The sequence below is a fragment of the Heteronotia binoei genome, chromosome 4 (assembly GCF_032191835.1).
Source record: "Heteronotia binoei isolate CCM8104 ecotype False Entrance Well chromosome 4, APGP_CSIRO_Hbin_v1, whole genome shotgun sequence".
NCBI lineage: Eukaryota > Metazoa > Chordata > Lepidosauria > Squamata > Gekkonidae > Heteronotia > Heteronotia binoei.
Window position 1 is genome coordinate 186,435,905 of NC_083226.1, and position 20,036 is coordinate 186,455,940.

The following is a 20,036-nucleotide window of genomic DNA, read 5'->3' on the forward strand; positions in this document are numbered from 1 at the left end:
TGTTCTTATGTGACACAGAGTGTTGGACTGGAGGGGCCACTGGCCTGATCCAACAGGGTTTCTCTTATGTGACACAGAATGTTGGACTGGAGGGGCCATTGGCGTGATCGAACAGGGCTTCTCTTATGTTCTTGTGTTTGAGGCAGTGATGTCCTGTCTTTTTTTCGGGGGGACACAATGGGAGAGTTTCTCGTGTCCTGGCCCCACTGGTGGACCTCTTGATGGCACCTGGGGTTTTTTGGCCCCTGTGTGACGCAGAGTGTAGGACTGGATGGGTCATTGGCCTGATCCAACAGGGTTTCTCTGGTGCTCTTATGTCTGGGGCAGTGATGCTCTGTCTTCTTGATGCTTGTGGGGGGCACAGTAGGAGGGCTTCTAGTGTCCTGGCCCCACTGGTGGACCTCTTGATGGCACCTGGGGTTTTTTGGCCCCTGTGTGACGCAGAGTGTAGGACTGGATGGGTCATTGGCCTGATCCAACAGGGTTTCTCTGGTGCTCTTATGTCTGGGGCAGTGATGCTCTGTCTTCTTGATGCTTGTGGGGGGCACAGTAGGAGGGCTTCTAGTGTCCTGGCCCCACTGGTGGACCTCTTGATGGCACCTGGGGTTTTTTGGCCCCTGTGTGACGCAGAGTGTAGGACTGGATGGGTCATTGGCCTGATCCAACAGGGTTTCTCTGGTGCTCTTATGTCTGGGGCAGTGATGCTCTGTCTTCTTGATGCTTGTGGGGGGCACAGTAGGAGGGCTTCTAGTGTCCTGGCCCCACTGGTGGAGCTCTTGATGGCACCTGGGGTTTGGGGCCCCTGTGTGACGCAGAGTGCAGGACTGGAGGGGCCACGGGGCTGCTCCAGCAGGGCTTCGCTGTCTTCTGCCCTTAATTGCAGCGGCCGAGAGCGCGAAGGAGCGAGCAGAGGCCTCCCTTCCCTTCCCTTCCCCGCGCGCTCAGGCGGGCTGCTCGGGCGAGGAGAGCGGGGAGGGGGCGCCGGTGTGCCCGAGCGGGGCAGGCGAGCGGGGCTCGGCGCTGGTGGAGCGAGCGAGGGAGGAAGGAAGGAGTTAAGGGCGGCCTCGCCGCGCCCCAGCCGGCTCCGCCTCCGCCGGGCCCTGGGTTGCGCTGGGCAGGCCGCAGAGGCGCCGGGCGAGAGGGAGGCGGCCATGTGAAGGCGGCCTCGGGGGGCGATGGCGGGGGAGGCCGCGGTGCCCCCTGGTGCTCGGCGGGCCGGGCCGCTGCGGCCGGAGGAGGGCGAGGCGGCGGCGGCGGCGGAGGGCTGGGCGGGCGGCGGCGGGGGGCGTCTGCGGCCCTCCTCGTACCGGGCGCTGCGCAGCGCCGTCTCCACCCTGGCGCGCATCGACGACTTCTACTGCGAGAAGATCGGCGCCGGCTTCTTCTCCGAGGTCTTCAAGGTGCGCCGGCTGCGCGGGAGGGCGGGCGGGGGGGGGGAGATGGACAAGTGACGCCCCCGGAGGGGCCCTTCTGGCCGCGGAGAGGAGAGCGCGCGCCGTGCCCAAGTTGGCGCCCCGGGCAAGCACCCCTCCAGCCGGCCGCAGAGCCAGCGAGCGCCCCGGGAGCCCCAGCCCGGGAGAGGCGGGCAGGCGGGGGGGGGGGGGGGGCGTCGCCGCGGGGAGGGAGCTGGGCTGGAGGCCGCCCGGGAGGCGCGGAGCAGGCCCGGCCTGTGCTGCTGCTGCTGCTGCGCCCCCTGCCTGCGCCCTGGGCCCCTCTCTCTGGGCAGCGGGAGGGCTCTGGAGAACAAGGCCTCTGAGGAAAGGGGGGGCAGGTTTCGTCTGCACAGCAGGCGGCTGCGAGGGGATACGATCCCCACCTCCAAGGGCTGTAAATCAGGGCTGCCAACGGTGGGTCTCCAGATCTTTTCTGCCTACAACTCTCAGCAGCCCCAGCCGGCATGGCCAGTGGCTGGGGCTGATGGGAGTTGTAGGCAGAAAACATCTGGAGAGCAACCATTGGCCACCCCTGAATTCTAGAGGATGGCCCTGGAAGCTGAGACCAGAACCAAAGGGTTGACATTAAATCAAAAGAGTTTCCAGCTCAACATGAGGAAGAACTTCCTGACCATTAGAGCAGTTCCTCAGTGGAACAGGCTTCCTCCTGGGGAAGTGGTGGGCTCTCCTTCCGTGGAGGTTTTTCAACGGGCTAGATGGCCATCTGACAGCAATGAAGATCCTGTGAATTTAGGGGGAGGTGTTTGTGAGTTTCCTGCATAGTGCCGGGGGTTGGACTAGATGGCCCTGGAGGTCCCTTCCCACTCTAGGATTCTGTGAAGGCCTAGTGGGAGGGGTCAGAAGGGCGAGCCTGGGTGCTGCTGGGTGAGACGACTGCTTGACTGAGGGGCAGCTGGCCACGGAGGAAGAGGGGCAGCGAGTTGTGCCGCCACTTGGCATCCCTTGGAGTCCCTGGCCAGCCTCCGCCTGCTTACAGGGTTTGCCCCTCGGTACCCCTTTTTGGGTTGGGGTGCCCTCCCACCTCCCCTCCTCAGGCTACCTCAGTGGGGAAGGGCGGCTGGGCTGCCCTGGCCTGGGAGAGGCTGATGTGGTGGGTGGCACAGGAGGCGTGCCAGTGGCGGCAGGCAGGAGCGAGGAGTTCTTGCCAGGGCCTCCTTGGGAAGGGGCAGAAAGTCCAAGAGCGGTGCCTGATGGTGCCCAGGCAGAAGAGGAAGTGGAACTTGGCAAAGCTGCTGACGGAGGCAGTGGCAGGCCAAGGTCCGTCCAGCTGCAGTGGCTGGTGGCAGGGAGCGTGCGTGGGGCACAACCCGCAGATGGGGCTGTCCCAGGGAAGCCAAGTCCGAGTCCTCCGTGCCGCCTCTTTGGGCTGTCCCCTTCTGCATCCTCTGCCTGCCCTCCGTCTGGGCTGCGTCTTATTATGGATCCCTTATGGACTGTGGGCAGCCTCTGGGGCAGGGCACATCCCCACGGCTGAAGGGAGGGGTGGAGAGGTTGCCCCACCTTGCCTGCCCACCACTCAGTGGCTGCACGGCCCATCCTTGCAAGCCCTCCATGGCCCTGTGTGGCTTTCCAGAGGGCCCTTGGCGGTCTGGCTGACCATGCTGGGGAAGGCCTGACCAGAATGGCTCTTTTTGGCAGCTGTGGACTGGTCACACCCTTCCTGCAGAGATGGCCAGGCAAGGCCCTTGGGTGTCTTTGTGCAAGCAGCCCGCCCTCCCCCCCCCCACCAGGCAGCCTGCCTGGCGTGGCTTCAGCTGTCCCCTTCCTTCTGGCTTTCTCCTTCAGACCCTCCAGGGCTGGCTCAGGGGCCTCATGCAGCAGACACCTCTGGCAGCACATTTCAGCCACTGTGTGACTCGGACTGGATGCGCCACTGGCCTGATCCAAGATGGCTTCTCTTATGTTCTTATGTGACCCAGAGTGTTGGACTGGATGGGCCATTGGCCTGATCCAACAGGGCTTCTCTTATGTTCTTATGTGACCCAGAGTGTTGGACTGGAGGGGCCATTGGCCTGATCCAACAGGGCTTCTCTTATGTTCTTATGTGACCCAGAGTGTTGGAGTGGAGGGGCCATTGGCCTGATCCAACAGGGCTTCTCTTATGTTCTTATGTAACACAGAGTGTTGGACTGGATGGGCCACTGGCCTGATCCAACATGGCTTCTCTTATGTTCTTATGTAACACAGAGTATTGGACTGGATGGGCCATTGGCCTGACCCAACATGGCTTCTCTTATGTTCTTATGTAACACAGAGTGTTGGACTGGAGGGGCCATTGGCCTGACCCAACATGGCTTCTCTTATGTTCTTACGTAACACAGAGTGTTGGACTGGATGGGCCACTGGCCTGATCCAACATGGCTTCTCTTATGTTCTTATGTAACACAGAGTATTGGACTGGATGGGCCATTGGCCTGACCCAACATGGCTTCTCTTATGTTCTTATGTAACACAGAGTGTTGGACTGGATGGGCCATTGGCTTGACCCAACATGGCTTCTCTTATGTTCTTATGTGACTCAGACTGTTGGACTGGATGGGCCATTGGCCTGATCCAACATGACTTCTCTTCTGTTCTGATGTGTGACACAGAGTGTTAGACTGGATGGGCCATTGGCCTGATCCAACATGGCTTCTCTTCTGTTCTGATGTGTGACACAGAGTGTTAGACTGGATGGGCCACTGGCCTGATCCAACAGGGCTTCTCTTCTGTTCTGATGTGTGACACAGAGTGTTGGACTGGATGGGCCACTGGCCTGATCCAACATGGCTTCTCTTATGTTCTTATGTGACACAGAGTGCTGGACTGGAGGGGCCAGTGGCCTGATCCAACATGGCTTCTCTTCTGTTCTGATGTGTGACACAGAGTGTTGGACTGGATGGGCCACTGGCCTGATCCAACAGGGCTTCTCTTATGTTCTTATGTGACACAGAGTGCTGGACTGGAGGGGCCAGTGGCCTGATCCAACAGGGCTTCTCTTATGTTCTTATGTGACACAGAGTGTTGGACTGGATGGGCCACTGGCCTGATCCAACAGGGCTTCTCTTCTGTTCTGATGTGTGACACAGAGTGTTGGAGTGGAGGGGCCACTGGCCTGATCCAACATGGCTTCTCTTCTGTTCTGATGTGTGAGCCAGAGTGTTGGACTGGATGGGCCATTGGCCTGATCCAACATGGCTTCTCTTCTGTTCTGATGTGTGACACAGAGTGTTGGACTGGATGGGCCACTGGCCTGATCCAACAGGGCTTCTCTTCTGTTCTGATGTGTGACACAGAGTGTTGGACTGGATGGGCCACTGGCCTGATCCAACATGGCTTCTCTTCTGTTCTGATGTGTGACACAGAGTGTTGGACTGGATGGGCCACTGGCCTGATCCAACATGGCTTCTCTTCTGTTCTGATGTGTGACACAGAGTGTTGGACTGGATGGGCCACTGGCCTGATCCAACATGGCTTCTCTTCTGTTCTGATGTGTGACACAGAGTGTTGGACTGGATGGCCATTGGCCTGATCCAACATGGCTTCTCTTCTGTTCTGATGTGTGACACAGAGTGTTGGACTGGATGGGCCATTGGCCTGATCCAACATGGCTTCTCTTACGTTCTTATGACTCATAGTGTTGTACTGGATGGGCCATTGGCCTGATCCAACATGGCTTCTCTTCTGTTCTTGCTTTACTTTGCTCTGGTAAGACCTCCCCTGGAGTATTGTGTTCAGTTTTGGGCACCACATTTTAAGAAGGATCTAGACAAGCTGGAAGGGGTCCAGAGGAGGGCGACGAAGATGGTGAGGGGTCTGGAGACTGAGTCCTATGTGAGGGGTCTGGAGACCGAGGAAAGGTTGAAGGAGCTGGGGATGTACAGGCCTGGGCTGCTCTGGGATTATGAAGATGTGCAGGTCTGGGTGCGAAAAGACTGAGCGCCGTTAGTGGGGAGAACATGCCTCTCTTGTGTGGAGTCCTGCTGGGGCCTGGAGTGGTTTTCATCCTTGACTGTTAATTGTGCCCAGCCGCTGGGGCAAGAGGGCCCCCCCCCAAGTCTTTCTGTTCCTACTTAGCTTGCTCCTGGGGGGCTCTGGCAGGATAGCTGGAGCTCTGCAGAGAAGCAGGTGCTTGCTTGTGTGCGTGGGGCGGGGGGATACCTTCCTCTCTTCTCAGTGACAGACCTCCATCACTCTGCTTGCTGCAGCTGTTTCCATCTTATTTGCAGGCCAAACTTTTGAGGGTGCGAATGGGTTGGATTTCCCCTTCTGAAGGCGGGATTTCCCCTGAGCTCCCTTGCCAGGTCAGGTTGCTGGCTGGCCTCCTTGCCTGTGCTGCGGTGGGGGGAGTCGCAGCTTGCAAAGAGTTTTTGAGCACAGTGGGTGGCGCTTGCTGGCATGGGGCCTGAGCTCTGCATTCGGAAGGATCCCCCCCTCGCTGCGGCCACAGGGTGGATTGGCCCAAGGGCTTTCCTGGGTCAGGGGAGGCCCTGCTTTCTCTTTCTGAGGCTGGTCCTGGCCCTCTCCTTGGGGCTGGACTGGATGGCCTTCTGGGGACCCCTCCCCTGCTTCGGGTGCTGGTGCTCCCCGCAGCCGGAGGGGGTGGGGCGGAAGAGCTCTGCTTGGAAGGAGAGCTGCAAGCCGTGCTGGATCCGGGGAGGGGGCTGCATGCCTGGGGGGCAGCCTGTGCCTGTGAGGGGGGGGCCTGGGGGTGGGAGGACCAACAGGGGCTGGCATGCCTTCTGCCCAGCAGATCTAGGTCAAGATGGGGCCAGGGAGAGATTCCCAGCCAGGCTGTAGGGTTTTGTTTGGGGGGGGGGGAGCTGAGGCCGGAAGCCTTGTGCAGGGAGGGAGGGAGGGAGCTACAGCTGGCCGCTGACTGGTCGGGAAGGTGGGTGGCAAAGCCTGGCTGGGGCTTGGCTCTGAGAGTCTGCCTGGATTCTGGGCCTGATGCCAGGAGATGGGGGGAGGGGGACGGCTGCAGGAATCTCAGCTGCTGCCCTCCCCCTGCTCGCTCTGAGCCCCGGATGCGGAAGTGGAGAGAGCGGCCAGATCCCCACTCCCCACTCCGTGCCCCCTGGCCCCCTGAGGGTGGTGTTGTGCTGGTTCCTGCTGGGACTCCTGAACCCCCCCCCCTCCTCCCAAGTGCCCAGCCTGGCTGCTCTCTTTCATTCCCCCCCACACACACCTGTTTTCCTAAAGTACAGGAAGACCCCAGCACAGAAGTCGAGTGTCCAGATCACATGTGTGATGGTCTCACTTTACTCTGCTCTGGTGAGACCTCCCCTGGAGTCTTGTGTTCAGTTTTGGGCACCACATTTTAAGAAGGCTCTAGACAAGCTGGAAGGGGTCCAGAGGAGGGCGACGAAGATGGTGAGGGGTCTGGAGACCAAGTCCTATGAGGAAAGGCTGAAGGAGCTGGGGATGTTTAGCCTGGAGAGGTGGTGGCTGAAAGGTGATGAAGATATTGAAGATGAAGAAGATATTGGATTTATATCCCGCCCTCCACTCCGAAGAGTCTCAGAGCGGCTCACAATCTCCTTTAACTCCCTCCCCCACAACAGACACCCTGTGAGGTGGGTGGGGCTGAGAGGGCTCTCACAGCAGCTGCCTGTTCAAGGACAACCTCTGCCAGAGCTATGGCTGACCCAAAGCCATTCCAGCAGGTGCAAGTGGAGGAGTGGGGAATCAAACCCCGTTCTCCCAGATAAGAGTCTGCACACTTAACCACTACACCAAACTGACTCTTCAAGTACTCGAAGGGCTGTCATTTAGAGGATGGGGTGGAATTATTTTCTGTGGCCCCAGAAGGTAGGACCAGAACCAATGGGATGAAATTAAAAGAGTTTCCGGCTCAACATTAGGAATAACTTCCTGACCGTTAGAGCGGTTCCTCAGTGCAACAGCTTCCTCCTCGGGAGGTGGTGGGCTCTCCTTCCTTGGAGGTTTTTAAACAGAGGCTAATGGCCATCTGACAGCCATGAAGATCCTGTGAATTTAGGGGGAGGGATTTGTGAGTTTAGAGTGGTTCCTCAGTGGAACAGGCTTCCTCCTAGGGAGGTGGTGGGCTCTCCTTCCTTGTAGGTTTTTCAACAGAGGCTAGATGGCCATCTGACAGCCATGAAGATCCTGTGAATTTAGGGGGAGGTGTTTGTGAGTTTCCTGCATTGTGCAGGGGGTTGGACTAGATGACCCTAGAGGTCCCTTCCAACTCTATGATTCTAAAGCTAAAGATAGTCCCCTATGCAAGCACCAGTTGTTTCTGACTCTGGGGTTTTCATGGCGGACTTTTTACGGGGTGGTTTGCCATTGCCTTCCGCAGTTATCTACGCTTCCCCCCCAGCAAGCTGGGGACTCATTTGACCGACCTTGGAAGGATAGAAGGCTGAGGCAACCTGGAGCCAGCTACCTGAATTCAGCTTCCGCTGGGATCGAACTCAGGTCATGAGCAGAGGGCTCCGACTGCAGTACTGCAGCTTTACCACTCTGCGCCACGGGGCTCTGTTTTCCTATTTGGAGGTATTAGGGCCATTGGAGGCCTGGCCCTCCCCAGCCCAGAATGCTTACCAGAGGGGAGTCATGAGGCCAGCCGATGGGGGTTTGCCCCTGAGGTCCTGGGCATAATCCCCCCCATACCCCATAGGGAGTTGGCCTTGGCCTTTGCTGCCCCAGTGTGGAGGGTGCTGAAGTCCTCAGTGGGGACTTGGGATGTGTGGGTGAGGGGAAGGAGATGGGGCTGCCGTGTTGGAGTAAAGACGGGAGGGGGTGGCCGGCTGTCTGTGCTTGGGGGTCGGCCAAGTGAAGGGGCCTGGGGAGGGTGAGAGAGGAGAAGGAGGGATGGCCCCGTCTTCCCCTTGGTGCCTTGGAGTGGGGAGAAGCTCTTGGGGGTGGCTGAGGGGCAGGGCTCTGCTTGGCAGTCAGGAGGCCCCAGGCTGAGAGGACCTGGCCGGAGGGGATCGGAAAGACCTTTCCTCCACGGCTCCAGTCGACGGAGGCAGGACTTGGGCGAAGGCAGCTGCAGGTATGGCCGTGGGCTCTGGACAACCCCCTGCCCCAGAGGGCCAGTTTCTGGAAGGTTCTGGGAAGGCAGCCACCTTGGCCTGCAGTGGAGCAGCCGGACTGGGGTGCAGCAGCAGCTGAGAGGCCGGCCTGCCGGGTGGGTTCCCCCTGGGGCTTGAGCTTTCCAGAGTCAGCGCTCCCCCTCTCAGCCACGAGGAGCGTCCGGCCTCTTCCTCTCTCCCGGGTCTCTTTTTGCACAGTGTGCTGGCGTTGGCTGAGGCAGGTTTGCCTGCTGGGGCTGTGCCAGGCCCTGGGGCACACTAGGGTGGGGTGTGTGTGTGTGTGGGGGGGTGGGGGTTGTTCCTAGGAGGCTGTAGGGGAAGGACGGGGGGGGGGAGGAGCAGGGCTGAGATGCAGCCAGAGTGGGAAGGGGAGAGAGTCAGTGCGGGGGGCGGGGGGGTGAGGCAGTCTGTTTGGGAGGACAAGGACTCAGAGGTGCCGCAAGCTCCCCTCCTCCCCCTGGAGGTGTTTGGGAGTTTCCTGCATTGTGCAGGTGTTTGGACTAGATGAACCTGGATGTCCCTTTCAATTCTATGATTCTATGAGTTAGAGCGGTTCTTCAGTGGAACAGGCTTCCTCGGGAGGTGGTGGGCTCTCCTTCCTTGGAGGTTTTTCAACAGAGGCTATTTGACCATCTGACAGCAATGAAGATCCTGTGAATTTAGGGGGAGGTGTTTGTGAGTTTCCTGCATTGTGCAGGGGGTTGGACTAGATGACCCTGGATGTCCCTTCCAACTCTTCTATGATTCTAACAGGTTTCCTCCTTGGGAGGTGGTGGGCTTTCCTTCCTTGGAGGTTTTTCAACAGAGGCTAGATGGCCCTCTGACAGCAATGAAGATCCTGTGAATTTAGGGGGAGGTGTTTGGGAGTTTCCTGCATTGTGCAGGTGTTTGGACTAGATGAACCTGGATGTCCCTTTCAACTCTATGATTCTATGAGTTAGAGCGGTTCTTCAGTGGAACAGGCTTCCTCGGGAGGTGGTGGGCTCTCCTTCCTTGGAGGTTTTTCAACAGAGGCTATTTGACCATCTGACAGCAATGAAGATCCTGTGAATTTAGGGGGAGGTGTTTGTGAGTTTCCTGCATTGTGCAGGGGGTTGGACTAGATGACCCTGGAGGTCCCTTCCAACTCTTCTATGATTCTAACAGGTTTCCTCCTTGGGAGGTGGTGGGCTTTCCTTCCTTGGAGGTTTTTCAACAGAGGCTAGATGGCCCTCTGACAGCAATGAAGATCCTGTGAATTTAGGGGGAGGTGTTTGGGAGTTTCCTGCATTGTGCAGGTGTTTGGACTAGATGAACCTGGATGTCCCTTTCAACTCTATGATTCTATGAGTTAGAGCGGTTCTTCAGTGGAACAGGCTTCCTCGGGAGGTGGTGGGCTCTCCTTCCTTGGAGGTTTTTCAACAGAGGCTATTTGACCATCTGACAGCAATGAAGATCCTGTGAATTTAGGGGGAGGTGTTTGTGAGTTTCCTGCATTGTGCAGGGGGTTGGACTAGATGACCCTTAAGGTCCCTTCCTACTCTAGGATTCTGTGAAGGACCCTGAGCATGTGCCCTCCGGTCATCACCAGGGACTCGCAACTCGCCACCACCCATCTGGGCTTTCCAGGCTGGGGAGGAGGGGTTCTCCTGCTGGGCTGGAGCCCCCTCTGTTTAGCAATGAAGTGGAGCTGAGCCGGAGCTCTGACCTGGAGACCCCATCCCTTTTTGTGGGCCTGAAGCCGAGCTCCCTACTGCCCTGCTGTTGCCTGCAGGCTCTCCTCCCATGAAGGAGCTGGGGGGGGGGGGAGAAAGGTTTCCCAGCCCTCCTGCTGTCCGCAAGCCCCCTTCTGCCTCTGCCCCATCTGCGGAGGGTGTCTCCCTGGGAGGCGTGGTGGCCTCCTGGCCCCGGCTGGGCCGCTTTGCAGCTGCATTGACTAAAAAGGGAAAGAGGAGAGGAGAGGAGGAGAGCTTGGCTGCTGGGTGGAGGAATGTGGCGCCTCCTTGGATGCCTGGGGAGGGGCAGGGAGGGGAGGTGGCAGCAGCTGGGCCTGTTTGTGGCGGCTGCTGGGCGGGGAGGGCTCTGGCCCAGAGGGCCAGTAGCCGAACCCTGAAGGCAGCAGGCTGCACCCTCCCCCTCTCCCTCCCTCCCTTCCCTGCCGCGCAAGTTCCAAGTCTGCCCTGGGAGTTGATGCTGCAGCTGCAGTGGCCGACACATTCCCTCCGAGGGCTCCTCCAGCCCCCCTCCCCACTCCTGAATGCGCTGCTTGCCCCACTGCCGGTCCTCTTCCGGGAAGCCTCCCGTCCCCCAGAAAGAGGAACACTGCTCCCCCCCCCCTGTTGATCTCAGAGGAGCTGGGCCCAGCCCCTTTACTCCATGGATGTGGAACAGGAAGTCTCCTCAGAGCATAGAATCATTGAATCCTAGAGTTGGAAGGGTCATCTAGTCCAACCCCTGCACAATGCAGGAGACTCACAAACACCTCCCCCTAAATTCACAGGATCTTCATTGCTGTCAGATGGCCATCTAGCCTCTGTTTCAAAACCTCCAAGGAAGGAGAGCCCCCCACCTCCTGAGGAGGAAGCCTGTTAGAATCATAGAAGAGTTGGAAGGGATCCCCAGGGTCATCTAGTCCAACCCCCTGCACAATGCAGGAAACTCACAAACACCTCCCCCTAAATTCACAGGACCTTCATTGCTGTCATATGGCCATCTAGCGTCTGTTTAGGAGAGCCAGTTTGGTGTAGTGGTTAAGTGTGCGGACTCTTATCTGGGAGAACCGGGTTTGACTCCCCACTCCTCCACTTGCACCTGCTGGCATGGCCTTGGGTCAGCCATAGCTCTGGCAGAGGTTGTCCTTGAAAGGGCAGCTGCTGTAAGAGCCCTCTCCAGCCCCACCCACCTCACAGGGTGTTTGTTGTGGGGGAGGAAGGTAAAGGAGATTGTGAGCCGCTCTGAGACTCTTTGGAGTGGAGGGCGGGATATAAATCCAATATCATCTTCTTATTATTATTGTTTAAAAACCTTCAAGGAAGGAGAGCCCACCACCTCCTGAAGAATCCTAGAGTTGGAAGGGACCTCCAGGTTCATCTAGTCCAACCCCAAAAGAGGATTGCTTTTGCTTTTGAACATGGGTTGGAGTTGTGAAGTCATGCCCACTGTGTTTGTGTGCTTTTGCACAGGTGATGTCTTGGTCTCAGGGATGGCTTGTACCTTTGGGCCCTTACCCTGTGGTGCTTTGCTAGAGGCTCACAGCTCACAGAACCTTCCTCTAGCAGGGTGGTTCATGTTGCAGCTGAGAGAAATCTGCAGGAACAGAGAAGCCATGATCTCTAGCCATATACCTAGGACACTGCTGACATAGAAATGGACTGGCATTAGCTTTGGCTCATCCCTGAGGGTCTTTGAGACTTCTGTTGTGGTGCCTCTGGGAAGGACACGATGTCCAGGGCTTCCCAGCTGTAGTAGGGGCTGCTCTGTGCGGGGACAGAAACTTGAAAATTGGATTGTGAGACATAGGAAAGGAAAAGTCCCCTGTGCAAGCACCAGTCGTTTCCGACTCTGGGGTGACATTGCTTTCACAACGTTTTCACGGCAGACTTTTTACGGGGTGGTTTGACATTGCTTTCTCCGGTCATCTGTGCTCCCCCCCCCCCAAGCTGGGGACTCGTTTGACCGATCTCGGAAGGCTGGAAGGCTGACTCAACCTCGAGCCAGCTACCTGAAAACACAGCTTCCGCCGGGGATCGAACTCAGGTCGTGAGCAGAACTTAGGACTGCAGTTTTAACACTCTGCGCCACGGAGCCCTGTAGACATGGTAAAGCTTAGTGCTTATCTAACCCTGGAGTGCTTCTGTCTCTTCACTAACTCTGTACACCCCCAGATCAGCAAGGAAGGGAACTGCCTGTCTGTCTGCGAGGCTGGAGGAGGAGGAGGAAATGGGCCTGGCTTGCGTGGTGGCGAAGGCCTGGAAGGAAAAGGACAGGCTGTGCCTCTCTGTGACCTCTGCCTGTTCATGTGGTCTTCCATCGGCCTGCATCAGAGGGCTGATTTCCAAACTACAGCCAGCATGGGCTTCCTCCTCCGTATGGATAGACCCGCTTATGTGGCTCATGTATTTTTTATGGTTTATGTTCTGTTTACAGTGTAGAGTGTCTTGAGCTCTGTAGGGTAGAAAGGTGGCTGATAGATATTGAAAGGTCGAAGGTACAGTCTTTATTATGTTTGGGGCCTGTCGTAATCTGAGAGAGGCCCATAGTGGCTGAAGAATCTGAGCCAGCTTAGATGAGATGCCTTCAACATGACTGTTAAAATCACACAGAATGATCTATTGGTCTTGGTGTCTCCAGAGCCAAAGCTGAGATTACCTGTGCCAGGTGAGACAGGTTGCCCAACCAGAAACTAGGCAGCTCGTAAATAATCCCCACTCTATCTCTGGAATCTCATGTGAGACGCAGGCAAGTCAATGCCGGCAGTAATTTGTATTGGAAGTCTGTGGAATGGGGGTCACAGAGGATGAGGACCCTCCCCCCACTGTGCTGAGAGCCAGTTTGATGTAGTGGTGAAGTGCACAGACTCTTATCTGGGAGAACTGGGTTTGATTCCCCACTCCTCCACTTGCACCTTCTGGAATGGCCTTGGGTCAGCCATAGCTCTCTCAGGAGTTGTCCTTGAAAGGGCAGCTGCTGTGAGAGCCCTCTCAGCCCCACCCACCTCACAGGGTGTCTGTCGTGAGGGGAGAAGATATAGAAGATTGTAAGCCACTCTGAGTCTCTGTCCTTGAAAGGGCAGCTGCTGTGAGAGCCCTCTCAGCCCCACCCACCTCACAGGGTGTCTGTTGTGGGGGGAGAAGATATAGGAGATTGTAAGCCGCTCTGAGTTTCTGTTTCAGAGAGAAGGGCGGGGTATAAATCTGCTGTCGTCGTCTTCTGGTGGGAAGGAGAGAGGAAGGCAGGAAAAGAGAAGAGGCTACGGAGGGAATGAAGGGAAGGGAAAAAGAAAATAGCATGGGAGGGGGAAACGAGATGCCCCCTGAAGAGAGCCGGTCTGGTGCAGTGGTTAAGTGTGCAGACTCTTATCTGGGAGAACCGGGTTTGACGCCCCACTCCTCCACTTGCACCTGCTGGAATGGCCTTGGGTCAGCCATAGCTCTGGCAGAGTTGGCCTTGAAAGGGCAGCTGTTGTGAGAGTCCTTTCAGCCCCACCCTCCTCACAGGGTGTCTGTTGTGGGGGAGGAAGGAAAAGGAGATTGTAAAGCCAGTTTGGAGTAGTGGTTAAGTGTGCCATCTGTTATCTGGGAAAACTGGGTTTGATTCCCCACTCCTCCACTTGCAGCTGCTGGAATGGCCTTGGGTCAGCCATAGCGAGTTGGCCTTGAAAGGGCAGCTTCTGTGAAAGCCAGTTTGGTGTAGTAAGTAAGTAAAGTAAAGTAAATTTATTTTTATATCCCGCCCTCCCCCGCCAAAGGCGGGCTCAGGGCGGCTCACAGACATGGAACACCATGATTAGAATAAAATGCAATGTAAACAAGAGTTTAAAATACAATTCAATTATATAAATTAATTAAAATAGATAAACAGGTGCTATAAGGTGCTATAGGTCACAATCATACCTAAGATGGCTAGATGGCTACAGGTCAATTTCAATTTAGCCAGGTTCTGTCTTAAAGGCAAGCTGAAAGAGAAAGGTTTTGCAAGCCCTGCGGAACTGATTCAGGGTAGTAGTTAAGTGTGCGGACTCTTATCTGGGAGAACCGGGTTTGATTTCCCACTCCTCCGCTTGCAGCTGCTGGAATGGCCTGGGGTCAGCCATGGCTCTGGCAGAGGTTGTCCTTGAAAGGGCAGCTGCTTGAGAGCGCTCTCAGCCCCACCTGCCTCATAGGGTGATAAAGATGTTGAACAGAACAGGTCCCAGGACAGATCCTTGAGGCCCTCCACTTGTCACTCCTCTCCAAGAGGATGAGGACCATTCACAAGCACTCTCTGGGTGCCATCTGTCAACCAGTCACAGATCCACCTGGCCAGCTTTCAGGATTTCCACCCCCACCCCTCCCAGCTCCTGCCTGCAGGGGAAGGGGGCGTTCACTGCACAGCCCACCTGAGTGCAGAGTCACCCCCAAGCCACGACCCGCAGCGCTCCGCATCCTGTCAACTGGAGGGGTGCCGAAGAAGCAGCCAGGTGTGCAGTCATGGTCAAGGCAGGTGTCCTCGTCCTTTCTTACACGCGTGTCCTTGTATGTCGATGAAGCTGTTGCCCATCTGGAGGGGTGTTCCTGGGCCCCAGGCTAAGGGGCGCACGGCAGGAGCCCTGGTTCTCTCACCTTTGGTGGGAATCGTTTGTGCTTTTGGAGTCGGCTGCCCTTGATGTGCTGATGGGGCCCAGCTCTTCCGTTCTTTGCCCAGATCTCCCTGTCAGGCTGTGGAGGTCTTCTTGAGGGACTTACTGCCTGGGTGAGGCAGTCAAAGGGCTGATGTGGAAGAAGCTGAAACTGAGGAGACCTTGGCTGGGAAGGTGGAGCTCTTCCTGAGGAAACTCAGCTGATCCCCTTAGAAAGCCTCCATGACAGAGTCAGGGAAGAGGGGTCCCAGCAGTGCCCCACTAGCCGGGGTGACTAAAGGGGACCTCCACAAGAAGCAGATGTGCTGGCTGAAACGGTACTGCCGCCTGCCCGCCCCCTTCCTGAATCAACTTCTTTGTACGCCTCCCAAGGCCTACTGTGCCGGGAGATGGAGAAGGGGCTCTGGGCACCCTGCCTGTTCAGCTGGGCAGCAGCGCGGAAGGGGGCTTGCTTGTCCTTGTCTTTGGAAGACCCCCCCCCAAAAAAAACAACAACACTGATGGCTCCTATGTTTTTATGTCTGGGGCAGTGGGGCTCTGTAATCTTGCTGCTTAGGGGTAACGCTTGGGGGGTGCTCCCGGAGTTCCGGCCCTGCTGGTGGACCTCCTGGTGGTAGCTGGGTTTCAGCAAGTGTGTCACTGAGTGTTGGACTGGAGGGGCCATTGGCCTGATCCAACATGGCTTCTCTTATGTCTGGAGCAGTGATGTTCTGTCATCTTGGTGTTTGGGGGAAAGAACAGTGGGAGGGCTTCTAGTGTCCTGGCCCCACTGATGGACCTCCTGATGGCACCTGGGTTTTTTGGCTCCTGTTTGACACAGAGGGTTGGAGTGGATGGGCCATTGGCCTGATCCAACATGGCTTCTCTTATGTTCTTATGTCTGGGGCAGTGATGCTCTGTAGTCTTGGTGCTTGGGGGGGGCAACAGTGGGAGGGCTTCTAGTGTCCTGGCCCCACTGGTGGACCTCCTGATGGCACCTGGGTTTTTTGGCCCCTGTGTGACACAGAGGGTTGGACTGGAGGGGCCGTTGGCCTGATCCAACAGGGCTTCTCTTCTGTTCTTATGTGACACAGAGTGTTGGACTGGAGGGGCCATTGGCCTGATCCAACAGGGCTTCTCTTATGTTCTTATGTGACACAGAGTGTTGGACTGGGTGGGCCACTGGCCTGATCCAACAGGGCTTCTCTTATGTTCTTATGTGACACAGAGTGTTGGACTGGGTGGGCCACTGGCCTGATCCAACAGGGCTTCTCTTATGTTCTTATGTGACACAGAGTGTTGGACTGGATGGGCCACTGGCCTGATCCAACATGGCTTCTCTTATGTTCTTATGTGACACAGAGTGTTGGACTGGGTGAGCCACTGGCCTGATCCAACAGGGCTTCTCTTATGTTCTTATGTCTAGGGCAGTGATGCTCTGTAGTCTTGGTGCTTGGGGGGGGGGGCACAGTGGGAGAACGTCTAGTGTCCTGACCCCATTGGTGAACCTCCTGATGGCACTTGGGTTTTTTGGCTTCTCTTATGTTCTTATGTCTAGGGCGGTGACACTCTGTTTTCTTGGTTCTTGGGGGGGAGGCAGCATTGGGAGGGCTTTTGGAGTTCTGGCCCTGCTGGTGAACCTCCTGATGGCTCCTGGGTTTTGGCCACTGTGCGACACAGAGTGTTGGACTGGCTGGGCCACTGGCGTGAGTCAACAGGGCTTCTCTTGTGTTTGATGTGAATCCTCCCTTCTATGATGGAAGCTGGCCGGGTGACCTTGGGCCTGCCCCAAACTCTCAGCCTTGCTGACCCCACAGGGTTGTTGTTGTGAGAGAGTGGGGGAGGGGAGGACCATGTTCTCAAGCAGTTCTGAGTCCCAGCTGGGGAGGGAAGTGAGCTGTCAGTCAATCCGTGCCCGACGCCTGGGGTGGGCGGGTGGGTGGAGCGATGGTCCTTCGTGGTCCTCCTGGCTGACCGCTCTCCCTCCCTCAGGTGAGGCACCGGCAGTCCGGCCAGATCATGGTGCTGAAGATGAACAAGCTGATGAGCAACCGGGCCAACATGCTGCGGGAGGTGCAGCTCATGAACCGCCTCTCCCACCCCAACATCCTCCGGTGAGCGGGGGCGGGGCCTGCAGCTGGCTGAGCCGGGAGGGGAGAGAGTGGACCCAAGTAAGGAGGCAGGAAATGCCCCTCTTCCGACCCAGCCCTCTTTCAAGAGGATTTCAGGTCTCTCATTTCTGCAGATTCGACTCCCCCCCCCTCAACCCCAATAAATTTCATTCCTTCCTTGGGCCAATTGAACTGGGGTATCTTCATTGTTGTGCCATTACCTGCACCTCCGTGTTGTAGAACTTGGGCATTCTTCAGCATTATTGGTGCATCAGATGAGCACGGTGGGTATAATAAGCAAAGCAGATATACCTCGCCCTGCCTACTCTGCCAACCCACCGATGGGAAGCAGAGCACTGAAAATACATGAAGCTGGATGCTCAGGTTTCCTGCATTGGGTTGGGAGTGTCGACCCTCGCGAGGGGCCCAGCTCATCAGGGGAGAGAGGGGAAACCCAGCTTTGCCCCCCAGGCGGGGTGGCGCCCTAGGCAGCCACCTATCCCGCCTACTCCCACATGCCGGTTCTTGTCCCCGGGTGCCAGGTCCCCAGAGGTCTGGCCTGGGGTTCATTCTGTTGATTCCCGGGGCGAGTCATGACCTCTTTGCTCTCCTCCTGCCTAGGTTCATGGGTGTCTGTGTGCACCAGGGCCAGCTGCATGCGCTCACAGAGGTGAGAGTGGCGTCAGGGGCTGGCCTCTTCTGGGGGGAGTGGTGGCTGCGGTTGGGGGGTGAGCTGCCTGTGGGTGCTGTGCCTGAAGGTTTCCTGGGGGGCCTGTCTCCCTCCAGTACATCAACGGGGGGAACCTGGAGCAGCTGCTGGACAGCCCCGTCCCTCTGCCTTGGCCCGTGCGGGGCAAGCTGGCCCTGGATGTCGCTCGGGGCCTGCGCTACCTCCACAGCAAGGGCATCTTCCACCGCGACCTCACCTCCAAGGTAGGGCTGCTGGGAATGCCTCTCCCGCCTGCCTGCTCCACTGCGGGGCCCCTCCTAGGCTCTGTGGCGGGTGGAAAGGGGGGCTCATGGTGTGTGTGTTTCTTCCCACCCACCCCTCCCAGAACTGCCTGGTTAAATGTGACGACAACGGATACACGGCTGTCGTGGGCGACTTCGGCCTGGCGGAGAAAATCCCCACCTACAGGTGAGTCTTGAAGACCCTGCCTGGGGCAGAACAGCCCCGCCCTCTGCCCTGCAAGCCCTGGTCCGCCTCGTCCTCTGGGGTGCCTGGCACCAGCAGCTGCCCACGTCTCTGGCTGGCAACTCCTCCTCTCCCAGCTTCCCTGACCCTTGGCGGGTGCTTCTCTCTCTCCCTCTTGAGGTACCCTCCCTGCCACCACCTGGCCTTAGCAGGAGTGGCCCCCTGAGAAAAGCAGGGCTGACGGATTCCCTTCTCCATGCTACCACCCAGAGGCACTCCCACAGCCCTGCTCTGGTGGACCACAGGAACAGTTTATGGCACTTGTGCCCCACGGGGGGGGGGGGGGGTGATCATCTTGCCAATTGATTGCCTCCCCCCCCTCCTGCTGCCCTTTTTACATAGCAGTCTTTAACAGTGGAAGTCTCTGTGGGACAGAGAACAACTCCCAGCATCAAAAACGAGTAAAGCATTTATTTTTTAAAAAAATATATCTACTCACGTGCTCTTAGTGCAGCAACAGCTGGAGCAAGCGATGCCAAATGTGCGGTCCCTTTCTCTCTCTTTCTATACATGCCCTAGCTGATCTTATTCTAAGGCAGGCTTTTGAGCCTAGAAGGAGCTGAGTTTCCAGAGCTTCCCTTCCCTTGGAGTCTTTGTTCCAGGGCAGTGGGGGCATTCAGCAGAAGACCAGATGGGAGAGAGAGCCCCTTATTCCTAGGTGGGATTGGCAAAAGAAACCCTCCTCCTCCACCTCATAAGAACATAAGAAAAGCCCTGTTGGATCAGGCCAATGGCCCATCCAGTCCAACACTCTGTGTCACATAAGAGAAGCCATGTTGGATCAGGCCAGTAGCCCATCCAGTCCAACACTCTGTGTCACATAAGAACATAAGAGAAGCCCTGTTGGATCAGGCCAATGGCCCATCCAGTCCAACACTCTGTGTCACATAAGAGAAGCCCTGTTGGATCAGGCCAATGGCCCATCCAGTCCAACACTCTGTGTCACATAAGAGAAGCCCTGTTGGATCAGGCCAGTGGCCCATCCAGTCCAACACTCTGTGTCACATAAGAACATAAGAGAAGCCCTGTTGGATCAGGCCAGTGGCCCCTCCAGTCCAACACTCTGTGTCACATAAGAACATAAGAGAAGCCCTGTTGGATCAGGCCAGTGGCCCCTCCAGTCCAACACTCTGTGTCACATAAGAGAAGCCCTGTTGGATCAGGCCAATGGCCCATCCAGTCCAACACTCTGTGTCACATAAGAACATAAGAGAAGCCCTGTTGGATCAGGCCAGTGGCCCATCCAGTCCAACACTCTGTGTCACATAAGAACATAAGAGAAGCCCTGTTGGATCAGGCCAGTGGCCCCTCCAGTCCAACACTCTGTGTCACATAAGAACATAAGAGAAGCCCTGTTGGATCAGGCCAGTGGCCCATCCAGTCCAACACTCTGTGTCACATAAGAACATAAGAGAAGCCCTGTTGGATCAGGCCAGTGGCCCATCCAGTCCAACACTCTGTGTCACATAAGAACATAAGAGAAGCCCTGTTGGATCAGGCCAGTGGCCCCTCCAGTCCAACACTCTGTGTCACATAAGAACATAAGAGAAGCCCTGTTGGATCAGGCCAGTGGCCCCTCCAGTCCAACACTCTGTGTCACATAAGAGAAGCCCTGTTGGATCAGGCCAGTGGCCCATCCAGTCCAACACTCTGTGTCACATAAGAACATAAGAGAAGCCCTGTTGGATCAGGCCAGTGGCCCATCCAGTCCAACATTCTGTGTCACAGAAGAACAGAAGAGAAGCCCTGTTGGATCAGGCCAGTGGCCCCTCCAGTCCAACACTCTGTGTCACATAAGAACATAAGAGAAGCCCTGTTGGATCAGGCCAGTGGCCCCTCCAGTCCAACACTCTGTGTCACATAAGAGCATAAGAGAAGCCCTGTTGGATCAGGCCAGTGGCCCATCCAGTCCAACACTCTGTGTCACAGAAGAACATCAGA

At 56.9% G+C, this 20,036-nt stretch overlaps 1 protein-coding gene across 1 annotated transcript in view; it reads left to right on the forward strand.

Annotated features, from left to right (window-relative positions):
• Positions 1–1,227: 1,227 nt before the first annotated feature.
• TESK1 (testis associated actin remodelling kinase 1) overlaps positions 1,228–20,036 on the forward strand; it is a 36,538-nt gene continuing 17,729 nt past the window's right edge. The window contains exons 1-5 of the mRNA XM_060236476.1: positions 1,228–1,400; positions 16,782–16,903; positions 17,522–17,570; positions 17,687–17,833; positions 17,956–18,038. Of these exons, the coding sequence (XP_060092459.1) occupies positions 16,809–16,903; positions 17,522–17,570; positions 17,687–17,833; positions 17,956–18,038 (374 nt within the window). The 5' untranslated portion in view covers positions 1,228–1,400; positions 16,782–16,808. The remainder of the gene's footprint in view (positions 1,401–16,781; positions 16,904–17,521; positions 17,571–17,686; positions 17,834–17,955; positions 18,039–20,036) is intronic.